Source organism: Papaver somniferum, chromosome 8, assembly GCF_003573695.1.
Source record: "Papaver somniferum cultivar HN1 chromosome 8, ASM357369v1, whole genome shotgun sequence".
In the NCBI taxonomy this organism is placed as follows: Eukaryota; Viridiplantae; Streptophyta; class Magnoliopsida; order Ranunculales; family Papaveraceae; genus Papaver; species Papaver somniferum.
In genome coordinates this window covers 52,214,238-52,239,711 of record NC_039365.1, presented here as the reverse complement: position 1 = coordinate 52,239,711, position 25,474 = coordinate 52,214,238, and the positions used below count along the sequence as shown (strand labels likewise).

Genomic DNA, 25,474 nt, shown 5'->3' with positions numbered 1-25,474 from the left:
GTAATACTTTAAGCAGAAATTCCAACTTACTGTGTCATAGGCTTGAAATATGTCAAGTTTAAATGCTACATTACCTCCTCTCCTTTTCTTCTTCATTTCATCAACCATCTCTGAAGCCAAGACAACTTGTTCATGAATGCTTCTGCCTTTGATATAAGCTGCTTGCTGTGGAGATATAAATTTCACCATTAGTCCATTCATTCTTGTAGTTATTATTCTGGTGAAGATTTTCAATAAGATATTACTCAATCCAATGGGTCTGAATTGACTTTCTTATTTTGCACCTGGACACTTAGGTAATAGAGTAAGAAAATTTGAATTAAGTCCTCTGGGAATGAACCTTATTCTCCAACAAAATTGTATTGCTTCATTTAAATCCTTTTGAATGATATCCCAAAACACTCTGTAAAAAATTCCAGAGAATCCATTTTTTCCTGGAGAACTATCTGGATCCATATGAAGAATAATTCTTTTAATCTCTTCAATTGTAGGAATAAAATCCATCATTGCTTGATCTTCAACAGTAACAGCTGATGGAATAACATACAATAATCCTTCAACAATATTAACATATTTAAATTCAAATTTTTGCTGAAAGTGTTGAAATAATGAGCTAGCAATCTGTGTTTGATCAGAAATAATATTTCCATTACCATCTTCTAATTCACTTATTAAATTCTTGGCCTATCTGATTTTCATTTTTGCATGGAAGTATCAAGTATTAGCTGCACCATCTTTGACCCATTTTTCTCTGGATTTGAGCTTCATAAGAGTATTAGCTTGCACTTCTCTTGTGGCATGTTCATTTTGAACTTCTACTAGTTTAGCTAAAATTTCTTCATTAAAAGGATTCGCATTAGATAACTCCATCGCAGTTTTAACATTTGCTTCATCCTCTTTTATTTTAGTTTGAATATTACCAAATACGCTCCAATTCCATTCACTTAGAACCTTCTTCAAAATTTTGAGCTTCTAAGCAGGATCCCCAACAACAGGAATGGACCATGCTGCATCAACCACTAAAATGAAAGATGGATGATCAATCCACATTTTCTAAAATCTCCAAGGAATATTTTTGGGCTTAGGAATATTTGCACACACACCCCAGTAGAGGTGCATGATCTGAGACAACTCTCAAACCAACTTTATACCCCCAGTCACCATACTGTTGCAGCCATAATTGATTAAAACAACTCTATCAAGAGTACATAATATTCTATTCTTTCCTTGTTGACAGTTGGACCAAGAAAATTGCAAACCTGACTTAGGGGCTTGAATTAATTCACATGTATTAAGGCAATTGACAAAATCCAACATTGAAGCTCTGTTTGGTGTTTTACCACCAATTTTCTCATCTGGTGAAATGATTGCATTAAATTCACTTAACACAATCCATGGCTTTTTGAGATTGCTGATTAATTCCATTTCTGGCCATAATAATTTCCTTCGAATCTTTTTAAAATGAGCATGAACACCTGATACTAAAACATCTCCAATACTTACTGTGACCATTTGACTTGAAAGAGAAATAACTTGAGGACTAGCTAAACTTTTATTCCAAAATAACCATAGATTACCTTTATTTGTTGATGTAGAATTATAAATCACCATGCTCTGCATTCCAGGGAGATTCAGTTTATTGCAAAATGAAGCAGTACAAAAGACTTTTGGTTCTGCAATCCAGATTAGAGAAGGACTAAATTGATTTACCAAAGACCTTAGTTTATCTTGAGCCCTAGGTCTTCTCAGGCCCCTGATTTTCCAATATACTATCTTCATTTATTGGGAGGAGGATTTCTGGTACCTCCTTTACCTGGATTCTTCCTGAAGTTATATTTGTTATTAGTAGGAACATGATTAGTTACCTTAACTGATGCAGATGAATTTTGAGAAGTAGAGGGTGAAGCATTGACCATCTCCTTTTCAACAATCTTAGACCAAGAAGTAACTTTAACAACTTCATTTGATACTCTACCAGTTTTACCATCTATGAAGCTAATAGTGTTGTTATGTAATGAATTTTCCTCCACAATCTCCAAAACTTTTGGAACTTTCACAATCTCAGATTTCATTGTAGTATTTTCTTATACGCATTTAAGAGGACTGAATCTTCCTTTTTCCGTAATAGTTTCAGTGTTAATATTTTTGATAGTAGGAGTAACATGAATAGTATGAACTATAGAATCCTCACTATTACATTCAGACCTATCACAAAAATCAAATAGTTTTGGTGTAGATGCAGGTTTTTGTGAGGATGGTGTTTCAATATTATGTTGATGAGTAGGAGAAGAAGAAGAAGTTACCCTTGTATATTGATGAAACTGATTTCCTGCAGAGGTAGTTGGATTAACTTTGTTTTTCTCCACCCTACATTCTCTGATGAAATGACCTACCATTTTGCAAGTACTGCAATATTTAGGAAAATCTGGAATAGATACTTCTTGAAAGAAACCACCATATTTGGTGCCAATCCAAACTTTATTTGGAATTGGAAGTGAAAAATCAACTTCAACCAAAACATTAGCATAATATCCCACATCACATTTAGTTGTAGCAGCATCAATTTTAACTGGATTACCAATTTCCTTACAAATCTTAAATAGAATTTGCTCACTCCAGAATTCAAGTCCTAAACCTGGAAAACGCACCCAAACAAATGCCCTAGAAGTTCTCTGATTAGTTGGTCTAAAATTATAAACCCAATTCCTGACTTTGAGAACTTGATCTGTAACTTCCCATACTTTTGATTTGATACAATCTCGATCAATTTCATTATCTAGCTTGATTGTGAAAAAAACCCTTCTTAAAGGAATGCGTTTACACTCACCAACCAACTTCCATTGACTTCGAAGAATAACAACAGCATCAACGAATTTAATTTTCTGTAAATTCAATCTTCCAATTAACGAAAATCTCCATGGATCTAAACTTTTTTCAAACAAATCATCTAGTAGTTCAATCAAAGGAATTTTGTTCCCTACAACTGAAGATGACTTATCAAAACCAGTATCATGATTGAACTGGTATTTTAGAATTATTTTCCATGATTAAAACACTTGAATTAATGATTATTAATCCAAGAAGACATGATAATCAATGAAGTAACTCGAAAATTCACCTGAAATTAATGAAGTAGAACACAGAAAACGAGATCGAAGTAGAATTTTTTTTTCCGAGTTACCACTGATCCAATCGCCCGATTCGCAGAGCGTGACTCGGAAGGTTTTTTTAACCGTGTAATGATTCAAATATGAATATCTTAGACATACCTATCAAGGCAACAAGTCATTTGACTAGATTAGAATGGAATCTAAAATATGAATCCACATCTGGGGACACCTTCACAAATCAGTGAATACACCAAAAGAAAAAAAACTATGAAGTAATTTGAAGAACCCTTATCCAAATAATTTTGGTAATGGATAAATTATCCTTGATTAGTTAGTGTTAATGTAGTGCCCCCTAAGCTGACAGCTGACTATTCCAACAGATTAACTATAAAATGAGGCACTAAGGATCTACAACATCTATTTAAGCAAATAATTTAGAAGTTGTAAACAAAGTTTAACCTGAATCTAAACCCTCTCTGAAAATAACTATGAGTACTCCTCTCAGATGATACATATACAATAATGAGTTTGTTTACAAATAGAATATAAACAAAAAATAAACATAGTGGAAGCTAACTAACTAACGAAACCAACTCCTCAAAGCTTTCATCTCCACGTGCACAACTTGATCCGTCTCTGAAAATGAAAGTGGGAATTGAGTGAGCACATCATCCTGAAGTGTGCCCAGTATAAATAACAACTAACTTTCGAGTAATCACTAGAATGATTTAAAGACAATGCAAGTTTTGCTAAAAACGATAAAGTAGGAAAACAGTTAAAGCATAAATAAAATAATAAGTTGTACTGAAATATAAAGCTTTACCAACCAATAAACCGGCACACATTCACAACATAAATAATAGTTGAGCGATGTATTCCTTCGGAGTAACAAGGCATGACTGTTGCGGAAGCTTCAATGATCATTAAAGTACCGTGAGGTTTTCCGGTCTCGAAGTCATAAAACGATGTGTATCTTACCAGTACCCCATTCTACGCACACTCTACATAGCAAGTATCTAAAGAGATCTAATGGTGATAATATTATATTCGACAGAAGAACTTAATCAATGAGAACCCTATACCTCTCGCAAGACAAATTCAACAATCATATATAAGATTCTCAACATCATTTTCTCCAAATACCAAAACATAATATAATAGTTTTGAAAAGTAATTTAAAAGAACAATAAACATCCATGTATGAGCCATGTGTTGCCCGTATAGAAATAGGGAATAATAGTGTGCCCTCAATCCCGAGCCTATGTAATAGTGCGCCCCATCCCGAGCCTATAGATGTGCTTAAAATATCTATAAAGTTTGGGAAAATATCCCATATCAATCAAAAGGAAACCTTCTTCCTTACATGCTAACAATAAGTAAAGATTGTAACCACTTTCCAATCAATGGAAAGAATCACTTTTTGAAAATTAGTAAATACTCCCAAAACACGGATATTAGTTGTTTTTAAAGATCCAATCCCACCCCAAAATGTAAAAGGAAACTAATTTGTATTACATACATATAATACATGCGTACACATATCATATACAAGCAAAGATACGCATGCCTTTCACAATATAAATAGATTTATAAAACAATAATTAATACAAGAGAGTTCGTTATCAATTCCCTCCTCTTTCGATGACAAGCCTCGCCTACCTCGAGATCCACAATTCCATGGTTCATCCTTTGGATTGATCGTTGTTAATAACGACTAAATGTTAATCACCAAGCACTCTAAAGATTAGCCAAAAGGCTCATAACACAATCTCATATAATTCTCTAGTGTAGATGGTGAAATTTGGATAAGGGGAAAAAGCGTCATCTCAAGACCGTAAACAAAATTTAACTCTCACGAGAGAGTTAATCCCTTGGCCCTCAAGGAATTCTTAGACACGATTTCTAGTATACGTACACGCGAGACACTGCTGGTCGTGATTCCTTCACTCCTAGCGCACATCCTCAACGAGATACTGCTGGTCACGTAGGTTCCGTAGAGCGTAAAAAGTCCCCGGTAGACTTATGAACCAGAACATCCATAATTCCAGCATGTTTTCGCGAGACACAACTGATTGTGATGCCATGATTCATAGTGTACGTCCTCAACGAGATGCTGCTGGTCATGTAGGCTATGTAGATGCGTAAATACGTCCCCGATGGACTTATGACCCAGAGAGGAGATTTGCATCTCTCTTGTAAGCACGACTTACCCTATTTGAGATCAAAGACTGATTCCTAGTACATCATCGCAAGATACAATGGTCATGTCTGCTCTAGGCTCTGTCTCGACTTACTGAGGCTTCCGGATAACTCCTAGGACATCCCCGCGGGATATGCTGGTTATTCTACCTCTGAGCCTTTCGACAGACTCCTAGAACATCCTTTCGAGATACACTGGTGTTGTTGGCTCATTATATGGACACGCAATTGATTCCTAGCACATATCTACAAGATACGCTGGTCAAAGACAAGTGATCCAAGACGTTAATTAGGTGTACAAAGCCTTTTTCTCTTTCTCTCCAGGCCGAGTCCCAGCTGAATGCAAAGAGATACAGATCGTTAAGAAAATCTTCAGAGAAATTTTTGAGCTGTCTGCAAAAAATCTCTGAAAGATTCAAAATCTTTCTGCAAAAATATCTGAGAGATTCAAAATCTCTCTGCAAAGGTCATAGAGAGATATTTGAGCTGTCCCCAAAAATCTCTAAGAGATTCAAATCTCTCTGCAAAAATCTTTGAGAGATTCGAAATCTCTCTACAAAAATCAAAGAGAGATTTTTTGAGATACGCACGCCTTACCTAGTGCTCAAATCCTATTTCTCTGCCTCTCAAATACACTCACGGCTAGTAAATTGAGCCTGAATTATACATGGCTATCCAAAAACATGGATAGGCTCTCTTGAGCACCGCATGCTTAACAAAGGGACCTACAAACAATAATATGGTTTTCACATGACATGTGTGACCGGCCACGGAGAGAGGAAGATCAGCATCAGCTCCTCTCACACTCTGCACACGATTCCTAAGGAATTTCATTCCTTTTCACGTGGCTCATCCTAGTCATTCTCACAAATCAGAGAATATCTCTCTATCTTGGCCAACTCGGCTAAAGAGAATATTTCTCTCTCAAATACATCATCACAAAGGCTGATTCAGCTTCACACAAATGGGGGGATATCAATTAGGGTTTTGTTCGGGTGGTCTAAGGCACGTATGAGAAATACCCGGCTTATTTCTCACTGCAGAAGAGAATAAAGGCGGTGGAATAATGAGATAAACTCAATCAAGTTTATCCCTATTCCTAAAGAGACGGGAGAATTGTTCCGCACGGCACGGAAAGCAATCCTTATCTTCACCGACTTGAGATTAGAGAATCCAGCTATATATAAGTCATTTATTTTCCAAGATACGATCATCTTTCTCATAACCTCTCAGAGCAATAACTTGTTCTCTGATCTCTCTCTTCATCTGCTTCCCTCCCGAAGACCAACCCTAATCTTCTTCCTTGTGACTGAAGCATCCTTTGAACGACCACATGCGTGGTTTAGGCGAAGACTGTTTGTGCTCAACCTCCCGAAACTCACTTTCAAAACCCTAGAATCCCATATCTATCATCTCACCGATTTTAAGTAACTATATTTTGGCGACCATAGTGGGAGGTTGTTCACTCAGTTACAAATATCAATCACGGTCACTATTAGGAAGGAAGCCAATTCCATAAATTCGATCACAAAGACGTTCTATTGATTCAGTCTCACTAGTTCCATCACATATTTAGCCGAGAGAGTTATCCCTGTCAGTAGTTTTATCTCTAAGACGAATTGTTTGACCTTAGTGAATAGGTTAGTGCGTCCCGAATCACATGGATCTCTTCATGCATAACAAAACTACTTAGTAACCTATTTTTCATAAAAATCTACTGCTAATCCTTGAAAACCTTGGATACTAACCGAGGAGAACTCCCGGAGACTCAACATAATCTTGCAAAATCTCATATCGACGTCCAGACTTATCTGAAAACGCCTTTAGAATTACCAGTAGCGATAAATCCAACAAATCTAGATCGAGTACACATTTCCTAAAGAAGGAGTACTAAAACTGCTGAGGATAGCACTAACGGGATCTTTCCTGCAATCGACCTCATCGGAGAAGATAAAACTCATTACGAACGCGACAGAGCAAAGGAGAAACCATCCAGCCGACCTTATCACTCTCAAGGGACAAATGACGCTCTAAACTTGGAGATTCTGACGAATATTTGTTCCAAAATTCGTTTAGGTCAAGGTCTCTCAACCTGATCACAGGGGACTCGAGAATTTTACTTTACTTTACTATTTTACTTATAACTCTTTCATTCTGTATCCGATTGACCTAGTTCTTTTTCCGTCGGATTTGTCTTTTCGTCGTCTACAAGATAAACCTAGCGGAAACTTGGAAAGGCTCAAAGAATTTTTTAACCTAGTCAAAAGTGTTGTAGAGCCACGTAGGTTCATAAATCGCCAAGAAAGATACATGTTGTCTCCCTTCCTGCTCCAGAATATCGTGACAAGAACACGACAAAGTATGAGGCGACTAGATCCCAAGACGAGGCTCAACCGAAACTCATCTTTATCCGAAGACGCAAAGTTTCTAGTGGATATGCTACCTCAACACCCAACCCGTTAGAAAGAAAAGGAGTCCTAGCGATTGTACGACTAAGTATCGATGAGCCTCCATCTAGGCTACACCAACGATTATCCAGTATCATTTTCCGATGGGACCTCAATTCACCCAAGATGGAGAAGTAAAATATCTTCGCACCCGAACCTATCAAGGGAAGATAAATATGAAGTGATACCCGTGAAGCTAAAAATTAGGATAAAACTTTATTACTCGATATGCCATCACAATCAACTACTGTCATTGAAGTAAACAGGGGAAGGATCCGAGACCGCAACTCCACTATAAGTTACTCATCCAGAAGCTCGTAACATTTCCCGCAATTAAAGATTATTCTCTCTAAAAAAACGGCTCAACAAGCTGCCTCATGTGTCAAAGTCAGACGTAATGACTTAAGGAAAAGATATGACGATCACTTATGACTTTCTCAGATCAAAACACGATTATACCGCATGAAGGAATGTCTAGAAGATTTCCAGAGAACTATCCCATCAACAAAGTCACCACAAATCAATTGTTCAGCATCATCCATAGTTCTGCTAGTCCTAGAAGGCGTATATTATTCTCCCAAAAGAAAGATAGATCTCGATAGATGATTTGGATAAACAAGTTGTTAGAGCATTGCTCGGTCGAACTTGCATGTGTTACTATCTCAAGCATGTTTGTCAATGTTAGTGATCAAAACTATAAGTCTTGATTTCTCGTCTATTATAGCTAAGTCTCGGACTAGGATAGAAAGTCTAGTTGAGCTCAAGGACTTCATGGCGATTCATCATACAAGTAGAAGAACTACTCAAGGAACCGGTGGAACTTCTCGACAAAAAGGTATGTGAAGACTTGAACTTATCTGTCACTCAAAAGTCTATCTACTCTATCTCCTACTTTTTGAGACAAGAAGTCGTATGCTATATATATAGACTTGGATTATACACATTTGGTATTTCGATCCGAGTATACCTCGCCTATCTATATCTCGAAATATTTGTTGGTAAGCTTTTCGCTTCGATCAAGTTTATCTTTACCATGTGACGAAAGTCATGATATGTTTCAATCATCTTGAACATTGATTTGACTAGAAATAGTGTAACAATTATATAACGTCCTCTAAGAATGTTTCAATGATTGAAATGAGAGTTTAGATTACATAACCGATGGTGGACATAAACATTGTTGTGGAAGCACATCTATGTATAAGTCATATTCCTTGAACCAAATTTTGCGAACTTTGTTGATCAAAAGAAACCGGAAGATGACGTGAGCCAAGTCCGCGAACTCAGTCCGCGAACTCCCGAACTTCTCATCCCGAGAAATTCTGCTGGAGTTGACAAACTAGTAGCGTGAGTACCAGTCCGCGAACCCAGTCTGCGAACCGGCGGAAGGTATCTTGCGGAGATTTTCTGCTGGAGTTTGTAAACTCTTCCCAGTTTCTTAAGTACGCGAACCCTGTGTGCGACCTTGAAAAAGGTTATATATCTAAAGATGATTTCTGAACTTAAACTTATAAAAACTAAGGAATGAAGTTTGCAAACCTTGGCTATAAAGTTCATGAACTGATTCAAGTGAATCATCTTTGCTTCAATTGTGTCTTGTGTAGTACATACGATTTCCTTGCAAATGAACAACTCTCTAACTAGTTCATTTGAAGTCATTTGAACTAGTTATGGTGAAGAAAAACATGGTTGATATGAAATTCTCATATGGCTAACCATTTGGTTAACTATTGTTGAACCAACAAGTGCATACGTTTGGGTACGATTAACAAACCTAGAAGCGTGCATTGTCAAGTGTGTATAACAAGCTAAGTTTTCGATCTAACGGTTGAGAAATATTAGCTTGAATCTAAATCAGGTTTTCATCTAATGGTGAATATTGAATGCTTTGTTACTAAGCTAACATTGATTGCAAACGCTGATTTGAAAGACTATATAAAGGAGACATCTAGTATTGTGAAAAACTAATCCCCAAACCTTACGTGTGATCCTAGTTTGCGTGCTAGAGTCGATTCTCCTTTAACCTCTGGTTTTCTTTTCTCAAACCGGGTTAACGACTTAAAGACTTCATTAGGATTGTGAAGCCAGACCGATATTACTTTTATCGTAGTTGTGTGATCCGATCTTGCATCTTCTATGTACGAGTACAATCAGATTGATTGGCTTGAAATTGATATCTCCGATAGGCAAGATATAAAAAGTAATCACAAACACCCTCGTCTCATTGTTTTTGATTCCGCAACATCTTGTTTCGCTACTATATGATTAAGATTGTTGTGAGGTGATTGATAACTCTAGGCTGTTCTTCGGGAATATAAGACCGGATTATCAATTGGTTCCTTTTCACATTGATTATTATCAAAAGACGGAACAAAACCTTTAGGGTTTATCTGTGGGAGACAGATTGATCCTTTGATAGACTCGTCTGTGTGAGATAGATTTTTTTATTGTCAAAGCCTGCGATTTGGTTCGTAGCAACTCTTAGTTGTGGGTGAGATCATCTAAGGGAATCAAGTGCGCAGTATCTTACCGGGATCAAAGGCGTAGGAGCATAACTGTACCTTGGATCAGTGGGAGATTGATTGGGGTTCAACTACAGTCCAGTTTTCCGTTAGATAATCAATTAGAGTAATCCAACCTTTGGTTGTTGATTGATCCTTGGATATTGGTGTTTGGTACCATCCAAGTTATTCCTTATATTTGATTACAACTCGCAGTTCTTGCTCGAATAAATCAAGACAAGAGAGAGATATAAACTCGTTGATATACTTTTAATTGATTGAGTCTTGTTGATTCTCTTAAAAGTATATTCAAGTTTGTCTATACAGATTGCTAAGCGAAATATTGGGTGGTGTTGTTAGACCCCCGCTTTTTCACAAGTTCACATGAATCCCTGTCAAGACATTTAGTAGAGGCGAAATAACTACTTCATCTTGTCCAGGAAGACACTCTACACGACTCTCCAATGACGTCTCCAACCCGCAGAGTAGCGCTTTCTCGCCTTCCCTGGCTATGTAGAGAGACCGTGTATAGACCCAGACGGTTCTCCGTAAGATTGAGAGCAATAACGTCTTCGGGACTTCAACAAAAATCCGATGTTTCCTGACCATGCACCTGCTAATATCACTTCTGCAATAGATTAATCCTACCATGACATTCACCACCGTATTCCTAGAAAATAATCTATCTTATCTTATTGCTCATATTCCATGGTCAAACTCACGACTGGTTCTATGGAATAGTAATAGATAAATGTATTGCTCCGATTTCATGATCGAATCCACGGCTCGATCTCATGAAATGGTAATAGATATTACTCACTTTTATTACTCAATTTCATGAATCATTATCCACTGAATTTCATAAATTAGTAATAAATACTCAGCAATCGGGTATCTGGGCTATTCTTGAGTGAGTCCCATAAAATGGTGCAAGTGTACTCAACCATGATGCACGAACGACCACCCAAATGCGCGAACGAGCATCCAAAATATGGACAAATGAGGAATCCCGCACAAAATAGGAGAGAGAAAATACTAACATTAAAATAATGGAGAAGCGCCCATGGGCTGGGCCCACCGGCCGGCCGACCATGCCTAACCGTGGCCGGTCCCTTGCTTCCTCCATTATTTTCCTTATTTTTGTCGTTTTCATGAACCCATGAAGACTCCTCCATTCTAGCAATTTTCCTTGTTTGAGCAAAACTCATGGTTTCTCCATATTTTCGTTGTTTCATGAGAAATAATAATATAAAATAGGGAAAGGAGTCGCGGGACCGGGCAACTTAGCCGTCCGGCCATGCCCTAGACGTGGCCGGTCCCACACCTTGCAATCCCTAATATTTCATAAATTGTTATTTCTCTCATCTTGAGAAGCTTTCCTGTTTCAGCAAAATCATGGTTTCTCCATATTTTCTCAAATATTTCTCAAACCATGAAAAAGCCAAAAGTCAACATGGTCACATGATCGACTAGGCTACTCATGAAAATATATTAAAGTATTTCTATTCTAATATTTACAAAATATTTATCAATTGAGCATACATGATCATTCCAACAAAAATCAAGAATTTCAGTCAAGATGAAACTCTTTTGAAAATTCACAATGTTGCTCGAACGCACATCAGAAAATATTGAAACTCTCAGTATGGAAACACGGACACCATGGTAACACGTGCATGCCCTCTTGAACGACCAGGGTCATCCCTAGGGATTGCACAAAGCCGGTCTCACGCGTTTTCCAAATTTTGACCTAATTTGCGCAATTGCTCATATTGGGTCCAAACTCTTTCTATCAACTTGGAGTTTGCTCGAGAGCTCACCAGCGGTCCCACGACCACCAAGGGCCGGTCTCATACCATCTTGGTCGGTCCCTCACCTTTCCATATTTAGGTTTTATCACCTAATGCTCAATCGAGCACCATTTCAGTAAGTGATGAAACCAACATTTAATCGTCATTCCTTCACCAACTGGTCAACTCATGACCCTGGTGTACGCTCACTCGAGCAATTGGGCATCACATGGACGTCCAAAGTCCCATGTGGTCGGTCCCTCCTTCGCTCATGACCTATTTTCAGCAATTATTCAATTAATGAGCAATTGATCAAAAATTAGGGTTTCGAACGAACGCTCCACGAATCATCATTCTAAGCAGGATTCAAACACCAATGAATTTATGTTGATTCAGCAATCATGATCTGGATTAATTATATAATATTTGGTAGTCTACCAATATTTTAATTAATATTTTTATTGGGTCATGACATCCATAAGTAATTTTCCGAATTGAGCAATACCTACTCAATCCACCAAAATTCAGTAAATTATCAGTAATTTGCTAAAATTAGCAATACTTTCTCAACTGCTCGAATTTTGATCCACTATCAATATTCAGTAATTTATCAGTAATTCGTCGAATTGAGCAATACTTTCTCAACTGCTCGAACATTACTATCAACATTCAGTAATTCGTCGAATTGAGCCATACTTGCTCAATTTCCCAACTATCAATATTCAGTAATTCGCAATACTTGCTCAATTGCTCGAATATTGATCCAACCATCTATATACATTCATTCGTCGAGCAATACTTGCTCAGTTATTCGAATGTTCCACTGAGCTATTCGTCAAAAAAACCTAGACTCATTGTCTAAATCAGTCAACGTGACTAATTAAATACACGTTTGTAAAGTAGACTCCACGATTCGTGAGACATCAATCACGTCAAATTGGGGGATATCAATTAGGGTTTTGGTCTGGCGGCCTACATCACGTGGATTCATCCATAACGAGAAATGTGAGTAACTCATGTCAACGGTTTGAGGAGTTAGCAAAGTAGTGGGTGAGTGATCAACCAAGTCTCCGCACGACCTGGAACTGGTTTCACCACGATCTCCCACTCTTTCACTCAATAAATCGTCGCAATTACAAGGATATTGCAATATAAATAAGTCCAACTCGAGGACAACACAAACATAATCAATAATCATTTGTCAATAACTCGATAAAAACTTATTCACAGAACTCAACTTCAGCAGTTCACCATTATTGCAGAAACCTTCAACACATCCACAATCCTTGATCCCGCATAATTCTCAGCTTCCCTCCTATAGATCAATCCGTCTCCCTCTTTGCGACCGAATTGACTGTGGAACGGACACTGACTTGGTTTAGGCCGGAGTCCTACAGATTGATCTCTCGAATCTAAGCACTCCCTTTGAAGTGCATCTGTGTGAGGTTGAGCAGTTTGGTCGGTTCGAGGAATCTCCATTTACACGGTGATTTCCTCATTTCCTAAAAAACCAGCAAACCGTTTTCCCCCATCCACCGTTAACTTACTGATAATTCCAGATGGCACATATTTCACAACTGACGATCTTGAGACTATCAACATCATGAATTGAGCAATTCTCTTACGGAGGGGAAAATTAGTCTCAAAGAGTTGAAAAAGTTTTTCCTGCTGCACGGAGCATTATATTATCGCAATCCTGATGGATCCCTGTCACGATGCCTTGGAGATGAAGAATCCAGTGAACAACTCAAACACATACATGAGGAAGTATGTGGGCAAACCCTAGTGGTCACACTCTACATAAGGCTTCAAAGGCTTGGTTATTATTGGCACTCTATGGAAGCTCAGTTGAGGATGGTGCAAGGATCCTGTCACAATTGTCAAACACCGCCTCATCATTTGGAGAATCTAACAATCCATCAAACATGGGACTGGAGAGAACCTTACATAAAGTATCTTCGCGACAACGATCTTCCATCAGAGAAGAAGGGAGCAATCAAAATCATTCAGAGAGCCAAACGTTTTGTCTACTTGGAAGGGATTTTGTATCGCAAAAGCTTTGGTGGGAACCTCCTGAGATGCTTGGCTGAACACGAAATTCCTACAATCTTGAACGAGATGAACGAAGGTGAACACCAAGGAAAGAAAAAATTATTTCTCCAAATTCATGAGAAATATTATTGGCCAACCATGGAAGATGATGCAGCCGCCTATGTTCGGAGATGTCATCAATGCCAAGTTCACGGTAACCTCATTCACACACCTTGTCTCCCATTAAATTTTGTGAGCAGTCCATGGCCCTTCTACAGATGGGGACTGGATATTATCGATAAAATCAATCCAGCATCTTCGAAGCAACATGAATATATCATTACAGAAACTGAGTATTTCACCAAGTGGGTTGAAGCTATTCCTCACCGAAGCACCACTTGAGTCACAATTGTAGCTTTCATCAAAGAATATATCATATGCAGATTTGTGTTCCTAAACACATTATCACAGATAATGGAACTCCCTTCGCCAACAAACATGTTGCAGAATTTCTAGAGGAATATAGAATTAAACAGATTTTCTCCACACCGTACTATCCCCAAGGAAACGGACAAGCGGAGAGTACCAACAAAACCTTGATCCGAATTCTCCGTCGAACAGTTCATGACAATCCACGAACGTGTCATGAGGAATTACCCATGGCTTTATGGGCCTACCGTACCGCACCAAGGAGTTAAATTGGGACTTCACCGTATTATCTTGTCTATAGCGCTGATGCTATCCTCCCAGCTGAGATCAAGATTCCCTCTGCAAGAATCGCGGCGGCCAGTGGAGTGCAATGGGATGAAGCCGAAGTATCTAACCCGAGGATTGCTGATTTAGACATGCTTGAATCGAGAAGGACCAAGGTATAAAAATATGTGGAAACCTACAAATAGAGAATTTCCAAGGCATACAACAAAATGGTAAGAGATCAAACATTTCAAGTAGGAGTTTGGTTTTGAAAACAGCAAAACATATCCAGCAAGACATGTCCGCCCCGAAGTTCGCTCCTAAATGAGAAGGGCCTTATGTAGTTAATAAGGCAGTATCTAGCGGATATTACAAAATCTTAGATGTTAATGGAGGAGTCGAAGGAAACATCATCAATGGCAAGTGGCTCAAGGCGCATTATGCTTGAACGATCCTCAAAGTGTTAAATTTCTAAATGTAATTTCCGTTTTCTCCAAAAAGAGTATGCAGTATGCTCATTTATTCAAAATTCCAAGTATTTTATGAATCTCACAAGAATCTTTCAATCTTCGACTTTATCCAAAACAAAATCTCAAACCTACATAAAAAAAAATTCTCTCTCAAATGCTCACTCAGAGCAAACCATCCAATAGAGGATAATCTCTATAGAAAACCCTGTCAATCTTCTTCCGGAATTTTTTGGTTTTCATTTTCAAGTCCTGAACTGCCTTCTCAACTCTTGCTGACTCCAAGGCAAGTGTCTTTTCCTCCTCTAATATGGTAGTGGTCGCAGAAATCGCATCAGCAGCAGCCGGCGCCTTGTGAATTTTGATAATCTCGAGCCTATGATGAAGCCATCCTATGTTGAACTGCAGGGTTTCACAGTTTGAAATCATCTCGTCCCATTTGTGCAGTTCATGATTCTTGACATCTCACAGATGCATTCAGTCATCTCTTCAATGATCGGTAACAACCCTGCAACTGTAGTCAGCAGGGTTGGTAGAAATCCCTTCTATACTTCGATCGTAGAAATATGCCCGTACCTTCTCCAAATTTTGGTGTACAGGAGCGCGTGACACTTGGAATGATGAATCCACCAACCACTTCATTATTCGGGCAATTTTTGATCATATGAGCCTCAAATGGGAATCCAGCTAATTGATACTCAAGAGCATGAACTCTAACCCCAGCTTCCATGGAATCAGTAGAGTCTTCGTCGACACGGTTACTGCTATCGTCGAACACGACCACATATTTCCCATTCATCCTTTTTCTAGCATCGACAACAACACGAACATCAACCTGCGATGAAGTGAAGGAGTATTTAATTTTGTCGAATATCGAGCATGGTAAAACTCCAGTTCAGAAATTATGGAATTACTTACGGATGCTCCGGCTTCAGCATGAGCTGACCTGTATCGGGCAGGATATTTAATAGTCCGTTTGGGTCTCAAAATACAAGAAGAATACTAATTCTTCTGATTATCCTGTGAGAAATTATTTTCTTTTGATCAATCACCCTGATTGAACGGAGATAAGAGAAAATATGTAGCTCACCGAAACGGATATCGCCGCAATACGTTCTACGCGAGATTCACTTCTTGAAGAAACACTGCTTCCAGACAAGGTGCTAAGAGGTATGATCGTGATCAAAATTTCTTCTGATAGTATACAAAGGCAAGAGATGATGGACTGTTTATATAAGAAACCCCAGACATTACAAGTCGAAACGTGGATACTTATCCCATAACGGGAAAACAAGTTTGTTGCGGTTTCTACTGAAACCATAAATCCGGAATCAGAGTCATGACGAATGGGAGAAGCGTAACAATACCGGGGACTGACCGTTCAGGTATACTCAATATTACGACTATGAATTCATTGTCTGGCAGAATGATATTTCTCTAGACAGTTCATATAGTTGCATTTCGTGGATGATTACTGTCTACGTGGACATTGGTCCATCATCCAGAGATATGAAGAAGATTTGGAAAACGATACGACAAGAGATTATGGTTCAAAAAATAATCTCTAAAGAAACGTCCCTACAACAAAACTGCGATAACCAAAAAAAATCTACTTCGAAAAAAACAAATAATCTCAGAGAGGTGCATGAGTAAGACTAATCATCATATTCATCGGAGTCATCAGATTTGTCAGAATTATCAGATTTATCATCATCGTCTTTCAAGGAATCCTCTTCGAGTTCTTCGTCGGAATCACTACCAGGACTATTGACGAAGTCTGGATGAATATCAGGATCGCTGTATAATGAGTCCTGGTATTCTTCTTATTTATGCTCAACTTCAAGGTCAGCTTTGGCCAGCCTCTCGATCTCTCTGGTACGCCGATCTGGCTCAATCTTGCGATCCTGCGGCACCCACACGGGTTCATCTCCCGAAACATCAGAATCAGAGGGTACACGATCGGCTCGAGATCGAAGTTTCTCTTTAGCTGCTAGCACTCTGCGCCGGACTCGGTACCTTCTTCGTCGATGATCTTCCAACTTGTCATCATCAGTTTTTCTCTTCATGAGCTCATCATAAGTAACTCTCCGGTCATTAAGAGGCGTGCTAGGATTCGTTCTCTCAGCATGGTTCGTTCGTCTTAGCTCGCGATTTGACTGCGGAAGCTATGGAATCCTCTTTAGAAGAGCTTGAAGAATAATAATAATCACAATCACTGCTGCTGCTGGAAGTCACCATCTTCTGGAACCAAATCAGAAGCACGGGATTACAAATATACTAATATTGATTTCATAACAAAAATGGTAATCCTCAACTCTTACCTATTTACGATTTCACGAACTTAGTGATAACAACGTAAAACTTTGAAAACTTGCTCGTTTCTTCAAACCTGCAAGGACGAGCAAAATTTAAAGTCAAACACCTGACTTTCCCTGAAACCATGAATGATCCATATAACCTTCCATATGAACATTCGCTGATTTTTCCGTGTACACACTATAAAATCACCAAACTCATGCATTCATTATGAGTTAACGAACTCACCAAATATTGTTTGCTTTCAACAATTTCCCATAATTCAAAGTTTGAATTTTCTTTTTAAATAAAAACGTGAACAGATCACGTAATTTAAAAAAAAAAATCGCGAGTAATAACTCACGTAAATCATATTAAAAAAAAAACTTTTGTTGAACGAGCATTCGTCTATAAAACGAGGGTCTTTACTATTTTTGTAAAAGTATACATGTTCCAAACAAATTTTTGAAAGTTCACACATAAATTTTATCATGAACTACATGTCTTTTCAAAATTCCTTTAACTCTAAGGATTGTTATTTACTGCTTCTACTACGAGCGAACCTACGTTCCTAAAAGTATTTGTGAAAGTTCATGCTTTCAAAATAAATTTGGGTTTTCATGAACCCTCATAAACAAAATTTTCTCTACTGCAACTATACCATGTCTATTCAATAATATATGTGTCCCTTTCATATTAGGGATTTTTGCTCGTTTCTTAAACTATTGAACGAACGTGCCTACGTATTTTCAAAAGCAACAAAATTTCATAAAACCCACGCATACATGCACCCATGGAATTTTGTTTTCAACAACTCATGAAAACACCAAACACAAAAAAAAAAAACGGACTTACTAGGTCGCCGCCGGCCAGAATTTGGCCAACGGTGGTTGGTGACGGTCGGCGGCGACTGAAGTCCGACAAAATCTTCCTTCCATGCTGCTACTCGCGTGAGAATGGTGAAGAGAGGGAAGTGTTTGGTCGATCAAAATAAAAGAATTTTAGGGTTTCTTCCCTTTTATATCAATTTTATTCCCAAAACCTAATAAAACATGGGTTTCCTTTTTTGGGCTCGGGTCCATAAATCCTAAATCGACCAAAACTGGACTTTCTACCGAACAAACCAACGATGCTTCATCTCTCCGTGCTCACGGAATCACACTCTATCACACTGTCAGGGTCCTCACCCTAGCATTTACTCGTACATGACACCATTGGAGTAAATTGAGGATTCTGAGAATATCTTTGTGCAACTGAGCTCAACACTGATCTCGGCGGATGAAAATCACCATTTAATGCTTACTGCGGAACATGACTGTTCCTCACTAATCAGGGGACTTAATGTAGATGGTGGATTTTCAACGAAGGTCCGTGAAATCATGATACATGTTTCTGACACGGCTTTCAGGCATGTGACGATTCATATTTTGCGAAGCCATGATGATTATGCATTTCGGAAGGCCTCCACTAGCTGAGCGTCTGATACCTCGCATTTCATCATGCCCTCTATGTAGAATAACATAATTGGGCGATTCTCCGTAAGATTGAGAGCAATAACGCCTTCAGGACGTCGTTGACACTCACTGTTCCATGACTGCATGAGAGAGACCCCCATCTACATAGAAGAACGATTGGGAAGTTCTAAGTAATATTGAGAGCAATAACGCCTTCAGAACGTCGGCGCCACTCACTGTTCCCTGACTATGTAGAGAGACCGTGTATAGACCCAGACAGTTCTCAGCAAGATTGAGAGCAATAACGTCTTCGGGACTTCAGCATACATCCGCTATTTCCTGACTATCCACCTCAGAATGAGTATGGCGTTTTAACTGGCTAATATACCTTCTGCAATAGATTAATTATACCGTGACATTCACCACTGGATTCCTAGAAAATAATCTATCTTATCTTATTGCTCATATTCCATGGTCAAACTCACGACTGGTTTTATGGAATGGTAATAGATAAATGTATTGCTCCGATTTCATGATCGAATCCACGACTTGATCTCATGAAATGGTAATAGATATTACTCACTTTTATTACTCAATTTCATGAATCATTCTCCACTGAATTTAATAAATTAGTAATAAATACTCAGCAATCGGGCATCTGGGCTATTCCTGAGTGAGTCCCATAAAATGGTGCAAGTGTACTCAACCATGATGCACGGACGAGCACCCAAATGCGCGAACGAGCATCCAAAATATGGACAAATGAGGAATCCCGCACAAAATAGGAGAGAGAAAATAATAACATTAAAATAATGGAGAAGCGTCCATGGGCCGGGCCCACCAGCCGGTCGTCCATGCCTTAGTCGTGGCCGGTCCCATGCTTCCCCCATTATTTTCCTTATTTTTGTTGTTTTCATGAACCCATGAAGACTCCTCCATTCTAGCAAATTTCCTTTTTTGAGAAGAACTCATGGTTTCTCCGTATTTTCGTGGTTTCATGAGAAATAATAATATAAAATAGGGAAAGGAGTCACGGGACCGGGAAACTTAGCCTGCCGCCATGCCCTAGCCATGGCCGATCCCACACCTTGCGATCCCTAATCTTTCATAAATTGTTATTTCTCTCATCTTGAGAAACTTCCCTGTTTCAGCAAAATCATGGTTTCTCCATATTTTCTCAAATATTGCTCAAACCATGAAAAAGCCAAAAGTCAACATGGTCACATGACCGACTAGGATACTTACGAAAATATATTAAAGTATTTCTATTTTAATATTTATAAAATATTGATCCATTGAGCATACATGCTCATTCCGGCAAAAATCAAGAATTTCAGTCAAGATGAAACTCTTCTGAAAATTCACAATGTTGCTCGAACGCACATCAGAAAATATTGAAAATCTCAGTACGGAAACACGGACACCATGGTAACACGTGCATCCCCTCTTGAACGACCAGGGTCATTCCTGGGGCTTGCACAAAGCCGGTCCCACGAGTTTTCCTAGTTTTGACCTAATTTGCGCAATTGCTCATATTGGGTCCAAACTCTTTCTAATAAACTTGGAGTTTTCTCGAGAGATCACCAGCGGTCCCACGACCACCAAGGGACGGTCTCATACCATCTTGGTCGGTCCCTTACCTTTCCATATTTAGGTTTTATCACCTAATGCTCAATCGAGCACCATTTCAATAAGTGATGAAACCAACATTTAATCGTCATTCCTTAACCAACCGGTCAACTCATGACCCTGGTGTACGCTCACCCGAGCAATTGGGCATCACATGGACGTCCATAGTCCCATGTGGTCGGTCCCTCCTTCGCTCATGACTTATTTTCAGCAATTCGTCAATTAATGAGCAATTGATCAAAAATTAGGGTTTCAAACGAACGCTCCACGAATCATCATTCTGAGCAGGATTCAAACACCAATGAATTTATGTTGATTCAGAAATCATGATCTGGATTAATTATATAATATTTGGTAGTCTACCAATATTTTAATTAATATTTTTATTGGGTCACGACATCCATAAATAATTTTCCGAATTGAGCAATACCTGCTCAATCCACCAAAATTCAGTAAATTATCAGTAATTTGCTAAAATGAGCAATACTTGCTCAGCTGCTCGAATTTTGATCCACTATCAATATTCAATAATTTATCAGTAATTCGTCGAATTGAGCAATACTTTCTCAACTGCTCGAATATTACTATCAACATTCAGTAATTCGTCGAATTGAGCAATACTTGCTGCTCAATTTCCTAAATATCAATATTCAGTAATTCGCAATACTTGCTCAATTGCTCGAATATTGATCCAACCATCAATATTCAGTCATTCGTCGAGCAATACTTGCTCAGTTATTCGAATGTTCCACTGAGAAATTCGTCATTCATGCTCAATTCAACAAAACCTAGACTCATTGTCTAAATCAGTCAACGTGACTAATTAAATACACGTCTGTCATACAGACTACACCATTCGTGAGCCATCAATCACGTCAAATTGGGGGATATCAATTAGGGTTTTGGTCTGGCGGCCTACAACAAGTAGATTCATCCACAACGATAAATATGAGTAAGTCGTGTCAACGATTGGAGGAGTTAGCAAAGTAGTGGGTGAGTGATCAACCAAGTCTCCGCACGACTTGGAACTGGTTTCACCACGATCTCCCACTTTCCCACTCTTTCACTCAAGAAACCGTCGCACTTACAGGGATCAGGGTGTTCATCATTCTTGCAATATAAATAAGTCCAAATCGAGGATAACACAGACTCGATCAATCACCATGTGTCAGTGACTCGATAAAAACTTACTCACAGAACTCAACTTCAGCAGTTCACCATTATTGTAGAAACCTTCAACACATCCACAATCCTTGATCCCGATATATTCTCAGCTTCTCTCATACAGATCAACCCGTCTCCCTCTTTGCAACCGAATTGACTCTGGAACGGCCATTGACTTGGTTTAGGCCGGATTCCTACAGATTGATCTCTTGAATCTAAGAACTTCCTTTGCAGTGCATCTGTGTGAGTGAGAGAAGTTTGGTCGGTTCGAGGAATCTCCATTCACACTGTGATTTCCTCACTTTCTAAAAAACCAGCAAACCGTTTTTCCCCATCCACAGATTGGCGACCACAGTGGGATATTAATCTCTCGGTTGCAATCTCACATTTTCACAAAAATGGTTGGTCTTAGGTCTAACTCGACTACTTCGAATTCTAGTCAGAATATTTCGAATGGAAATGTTCCTCCTTCCGACACTCCTTCCAATGGAACAGCCGACGCGGAAATCCTGACCTTGATTGAACTGGCACGAGTACAAGAGATTCATACAAGGAACATGAACCTGATGAAAGAGACGCTGAACAACATATTGAATTTCCTCATCAGACTGACGTCAAACTTAAGTGGAGCTCCTGCTCAAGAAACTCCGACGCTGATGGATAATCCCTCGACCAATGATCATCCTCGAGCTAACAACTTCACCACATATGAAAATTCGTTGGAACAAGAGGTCACCCATTTGATCGAGAATCTATGTGAACTCCTGCATTTCTCCAGAGATAAGCGCATGGACACGTTTTTCGCACTCAACAAAATAACCTCTGACGCGCGAATAGCTTCATCATCTCCTGTGGCTGAAAAAGTGTCCATGGTATATGAACTTTCGATCAACAACATCACCTTCACTGAGGAAGACCGAATGGAGGAGGAAGGACATAACTGAGCCTTGTTCGTAACTGCTTCCATTAAAGAATCCGAATTCAGGAGAGTTCTCATCGACACAGGTGCTTCCACGAATCTTATCACTATGAAGACTCCCAAGGAGGCCAAAGTTCCACAAAGCAAGATCGTTCATCATCCCATATTGATGAAGGGTTTTGAAGGAAGCCAGAGTCACACATACAGGTATGTGTATACGGATCTGAAAGTAGGGCCAATTCAATCTACTGTCAAGTTTCATGTGATCGATAAAGACCCTGACCATCACATGATACTCGGAAGACCATGGATTCATGACAATAAGGTTGTTCACCAGTGTATGAAAGATTTGTTCAACAACAAAATTGTCCGCATCCCAGCTTCGGTGTCTCCTTATGCTCCAGTTTATGATGCTGAGTTCCTGGAACCTCCAAAGAGTATCCCTGAACCTCCAAGCAAGATCTGCAGTACTCCACTCCCAAGTTGTAAGTCTATTGAGAAAGCTGACAAATCATCATCAACATATGCTAAATTCGTCAAGATGTCTACCACACCACTCAAGCATTGTCAGAGTCAAGGCACAACTCATAAAAAGACCAACTTTATTAATGATTATGATGCAGAAGAGAGAGTCATTTATCTCCGTCGTAAGGATTAGCAATTAACAGGGGAGGTCGATGAAAAGTCTCCCCGCCCTGAAGAATCCTGCCAGAGTGAGCAATCACCCGATGAGGAAATTCAAGATGTACCACGACAGCTGCAAGATGGCACAAATTCCACAACTGACGATCTTGAGACTATCAACATCGGAACAGACGAGAAACCAAGGCCAATTTTAATCAGTTCTGCTCTCTCACCTGAGGAATGAGAAGGATTAATAGGTCTGTTGAAAGAGTACCAAGATATCTTCGCCTGAACGTACGAAGAGATGCCTGACCTGGACGATAAATTAGTCACTTACCATCTACACATCACTCCTGGTTCCAAACCTGTCAAACAACCGCCCAGGAAATTCAGATACGAAGTCGAGGAACAAATCAAGGTGGAGATCCAGAAACTACTAGTTGCAGGATTCATCAGACCCATTCAACATCCAACGTGGCTGGCGAACATTGTCCCGTTTAAGAAGAAAAATGGCCAGATCCGATGCTGTGTGGATTTCAGAAACTTGAACAAGTGCTTCCTGAAGGATGACTTTCCATTGCCAAACATCGATATGCTCGTCGATACAACCAGTGGTCATGACATGTTCTCGTTCATGGACGGTTACAGTGGATATAACCAAATCAAGATGTAAGAACTTGATGCTAACAAGACTGCATTCCGAACTCCCATTGGAAACTTCCACTACACAGTGATGCCTTTTGGCTTGAAGAATGCAGGAGCCACTTATCAGCGAGCCATGACTGCAATATTTCATGACATGATGCACAAGCAAGTGGAAGACTATGTTGACGATGTGGTGGTGAAATTGAAGACTAGGGCGTCCCACCTAGATATTCTAAGACAAGTCTTTGAAAGATGCAGAGAGTATGAATCCTCTGAAATGTGCTTTTGGTGTTTCTTCTGGAAAGTTTCTTAGATTCTTAGTCACTGCAGAAGGAATCAAGGTCGATCCAGACAAAACAAAAGCCATTACTACCATGCCTCCTCCACGAACTGTAAAAGGGCTCTAGAGTTTCATGGGAAAAGTCAACTATATCCGGCGTTTCATTCCTGGACTTGCTCAACTCATTGCTTCATTCACTCCTATGTTGAAGAAAGGAGCAAATTTTGCATGGACAGCTGTTCAACAAGAAGCATTTCAGAAAATACAGCAAATATTACTATCACCTGCTCTCATGAAATCTCCAGTGCAAGGACGACCGCGAATACTTTACACATCCTCCAGCGATGTTGTTATTGGAGCACTCCTCGCCCAAGAGGATGAAAAAGGCATCGAACGTCCAATCTACTACTTCAGTCGCACAATGAGGGATGCTCAACTTCGATACCCAAAGGATGAAAGGGCGTGTCTAGCATTGGTTCAAGCGATTCAGAGATTCAGACATTATCTACTATCAAACAGGGTCGTGCTGGTGGCCAAAGCTGATCCCATAAAATTCTTACTGTCGGAACCTGCATTGATCGGGAGACCAGCAAAATGGCTACTTCAAATGTCAGAATTTGACATAGCGTGTGTCCCTCCAAAAGCAATCAAAGGACAAGCAGTCGCAGACTTATTTGCTGCTTTCCCTGGAGAAGACATCACAATGTTGCATGAAGAAGTGCCCGACGAGTTTCCGGAAATTTCAGTCATTCAAGAAGAAACATGGCTACTATATTTTGATGGATCTGCCACTCCGAGCAATGATACTGGTGGAGCGGGAATTGTGCTAGTATCTTCATCCGATGAAGTCTTCTCACATTCATTCAAGCAAGATTTTCACGGCACCAACAATTCAACAGAATATGAAGTTATTTTCCTAGGGTTATCTTCAGCCAAGAAGGCCGGAGCAAAGCACTGAAAAATCAGAGGATACTCAAAGTTACTGGTCAATCAAATGAATGGCGTATACTCTTTCAAAGAAATAACACTTGCTCCATTCAGGACCGAGGCGCAACGACTATTAACTCATTTTTATGATGCAACAATTGTCCATACCGGCCGTACCAACAATAGACATGCTAATTGTCTATCAACTCTAGCATCCAAACTGCAATTTGATGGGTCATAGAAATCCATCACTGTACAAAGGCGCTCTGTATCATCTACCTGGCTTACTCAAGTCGAAG

General features: G+C 39.3%; 1 protein-coding gene across 1 annotated transcript; it reads right to left on the bottom strand.

Moving 5' to 3' along the window:
• Positions 1 to 2,084: 2,084 nt before the first annotated feature.
• On the bottom strand, positions 2,085 to 16,037 carry LOC113305546. The gene is made up of 3 exons (XM_026554567.1): positions 15,873 to 16,037; positions 2,323 to 3,020; positions 2,085 to 2,205 (listed from the first exon to the last, which is right to left on the bottom strand). The coding sequence occupies exons 1-3, from the start codon at positions 16,035 to 16,037 to the stop codon at positions 2,085 to 2,087; spliced, it is 984 nt and encodes a 327-aa protein (XP_026410352.1).
• Positions 16,038 to 25,474: the final 9,437 nt, after the last annotated feature.